This window comes from Chiloscyllium plagiosum, chromosome 42, assembly GCF_004010195.1.
Source record: "Chiloscyllium plagiosum isolate BGI_BamShark_2017 chromosome 42, ASM401019v2, whole genome shotgun sequence".
Lineage (NCBI taxonomy): Eukaryota > Metazoa > Chordata > Chondrichthyes > Orectolobiformes > Hemiscylliidae > Chiloscyllium > Chiloscyllium plagiosum.
In genome coordinates this window covers 5,075,088-5,076,847 of record NC_057751.1, presented here as the reverse complement: position 1 = coordinate 5,076,847, position 1,760 = coordinate 5,075,088, and the positions used below count along the sequence as shown (strand labels likewise).

General features: G+C 48.5%; 1 protein-coding gene across 1 annotated transcript in view; it reads left to right on the top strand.

Moving 5' to 3' along the window:
- The window catches only part of LOC122543048 (solute carrier family 23 member 2-like), a 44,940-nt gene that overhangs the window by 38,584 nt on the left and 4,596 nt on the right, over positions 1–1,760 (top strand). Inside the window, exon 14 of the mRNA XM_043681244.1 lies at positions 214–351. Within this exon, the coding sequence (XP_043537179.1) occupies positions 214–351 (138 nt within the window). The remainder of the gene's footprint in view (positions 1–213; positions 352–1,760) is intronic.

Sequence of the window (1,760 nt, the reverse complement as noted above, 5' to 3'; positions counted from 1 at the left end):
CAGTACTGAGGGAGTGCTGCACTGTCAGAGGGTCAGTACTGAGGGAGTGCCGCACTGTCGGAGGGTCAGTGCTGAGGGAGTGCCGCACAGTCGGAGGGTCAGTGCTGAGGGAGTGCCGCACTGTCAGAGGGTCAGTGCTGAGGAACGGATGTTACTGAGTTTGGGGAGTTATCGATGTGGGATCTCTAACAGTGGGATGTCATTCTTTTCCAGGGATGATCACTGCTGTCGGACTGTCCAACCTTCAGTTTGTTGACTTGAACTCCTCTCGGAATCTCTTTGTGTTGGGATTTTCCATCTTTTTTGGGTTAATGCTGCCGAGTTACCTCAAGCAGAACCCCCTCGTGACAGGTAGGTGGGAGATACCTTGGGATTAGCTGAGGTGCTGCATCCCTAAGTGATTGACCCTGCCCATCTTCACTTTTATGTTATTGCAAATCCCCCTCTGCCACAGTCACTCTTTTCCATTGGAAAGGCACTGCCCAGGAGTTAGCACAGAATAGATGGACCCAATGGTATACCCCTGGATCTCTATCATTCTATGGGCTCGGATTACAATCTGTTTACTCACCCATTTAATCTTTGAAAAGTTCCCCATCTCAATCCTGCCAGTTCTGTTCCAAGGGAGATTCACAGAAATGCTGCAAGTGGCAGCAAGGATTGGCCATTCAGCCCTTCAAGCATGCTAGACCATTCACTATGATCATGGCTGATCATCCAAATCAGTCCCCCACTCCCACGTTCTTCCCAAACCCTGTGATCCCTTTAGCTCCAAGAACTTGGTCTAACTCCTTCTTGATAACATTCAATGTTTCAGCCTCAAACTCTTTCAGTGACAGTGAATCCCACAGGCTCCCCACTCTCTGGGTGAAGACATTTCTCCACAGCTCAGTCCTACCCTGTGTCCTCAGACTGTGAGCCCTGGGTCTGGACCCCCCTGCTCAGCAGGAACGTCCATCCCATGTTGTCCCCTGTTTAGGCTCAGATTTGTAGAGATGGACGGCATGGAAACAGACCCTTCAATCCAACTTCATGCTGACCAGATATTGTGCATTACTCTGATCCCATTTGCCAGCACCCGGCCCATATCCCTCCAAACCCTTCCTATTCATATACCCATCCAAATGCCTCTTAAATGTTGTCATTGTACCAGCCTCCACCACTTCGTCTGGCAGCTCATTCCATACACACAACACCCTCTGTGTGGAAAAGTTGCCCCTTAGGTCCCTTTTAAATCTTTCCCCTCTTACCCTAAACCTATACCCTCTAGTTCTGGGCTCCCCGATCCCAAGGAAAAGACTTTGTCTATTTATCCTATCCATGTTCCTCATGATTTTGTAAACCTCAATAAAGTCACCCCTCAGCCTCCAGGGAAAACAGCCCCAGCCTGTTCAGCCTCTCCCTACAGCTCAAACCCTCCAACCCTGGCAACATGCTTGTAAATCTTTTCTGAACCCTTTCAAGTTTCACAACATCTTTCCGATAGGAAGGAGACTAGAATTGCACGCAATATTCCAACAGTGGCCTAACCAATGTCCTGTACAGCTGCAACATGACCTCCCAACTCCTGTACTCAATACTCTGACCAATAAAGGAAAGCATACCAAACGCCTTCTTCACTATCCTATCTACCTGCGACTCCACTTTCAAGGAGCTATGAACCTGCACTCCAAGGTCTCTTTGTTCAGCAACATTCCCTAGGACCTTACCATTAAGTGTATAAGTCCTGCTAAGATTTGCTTTCCAAAATGCAGCACCTC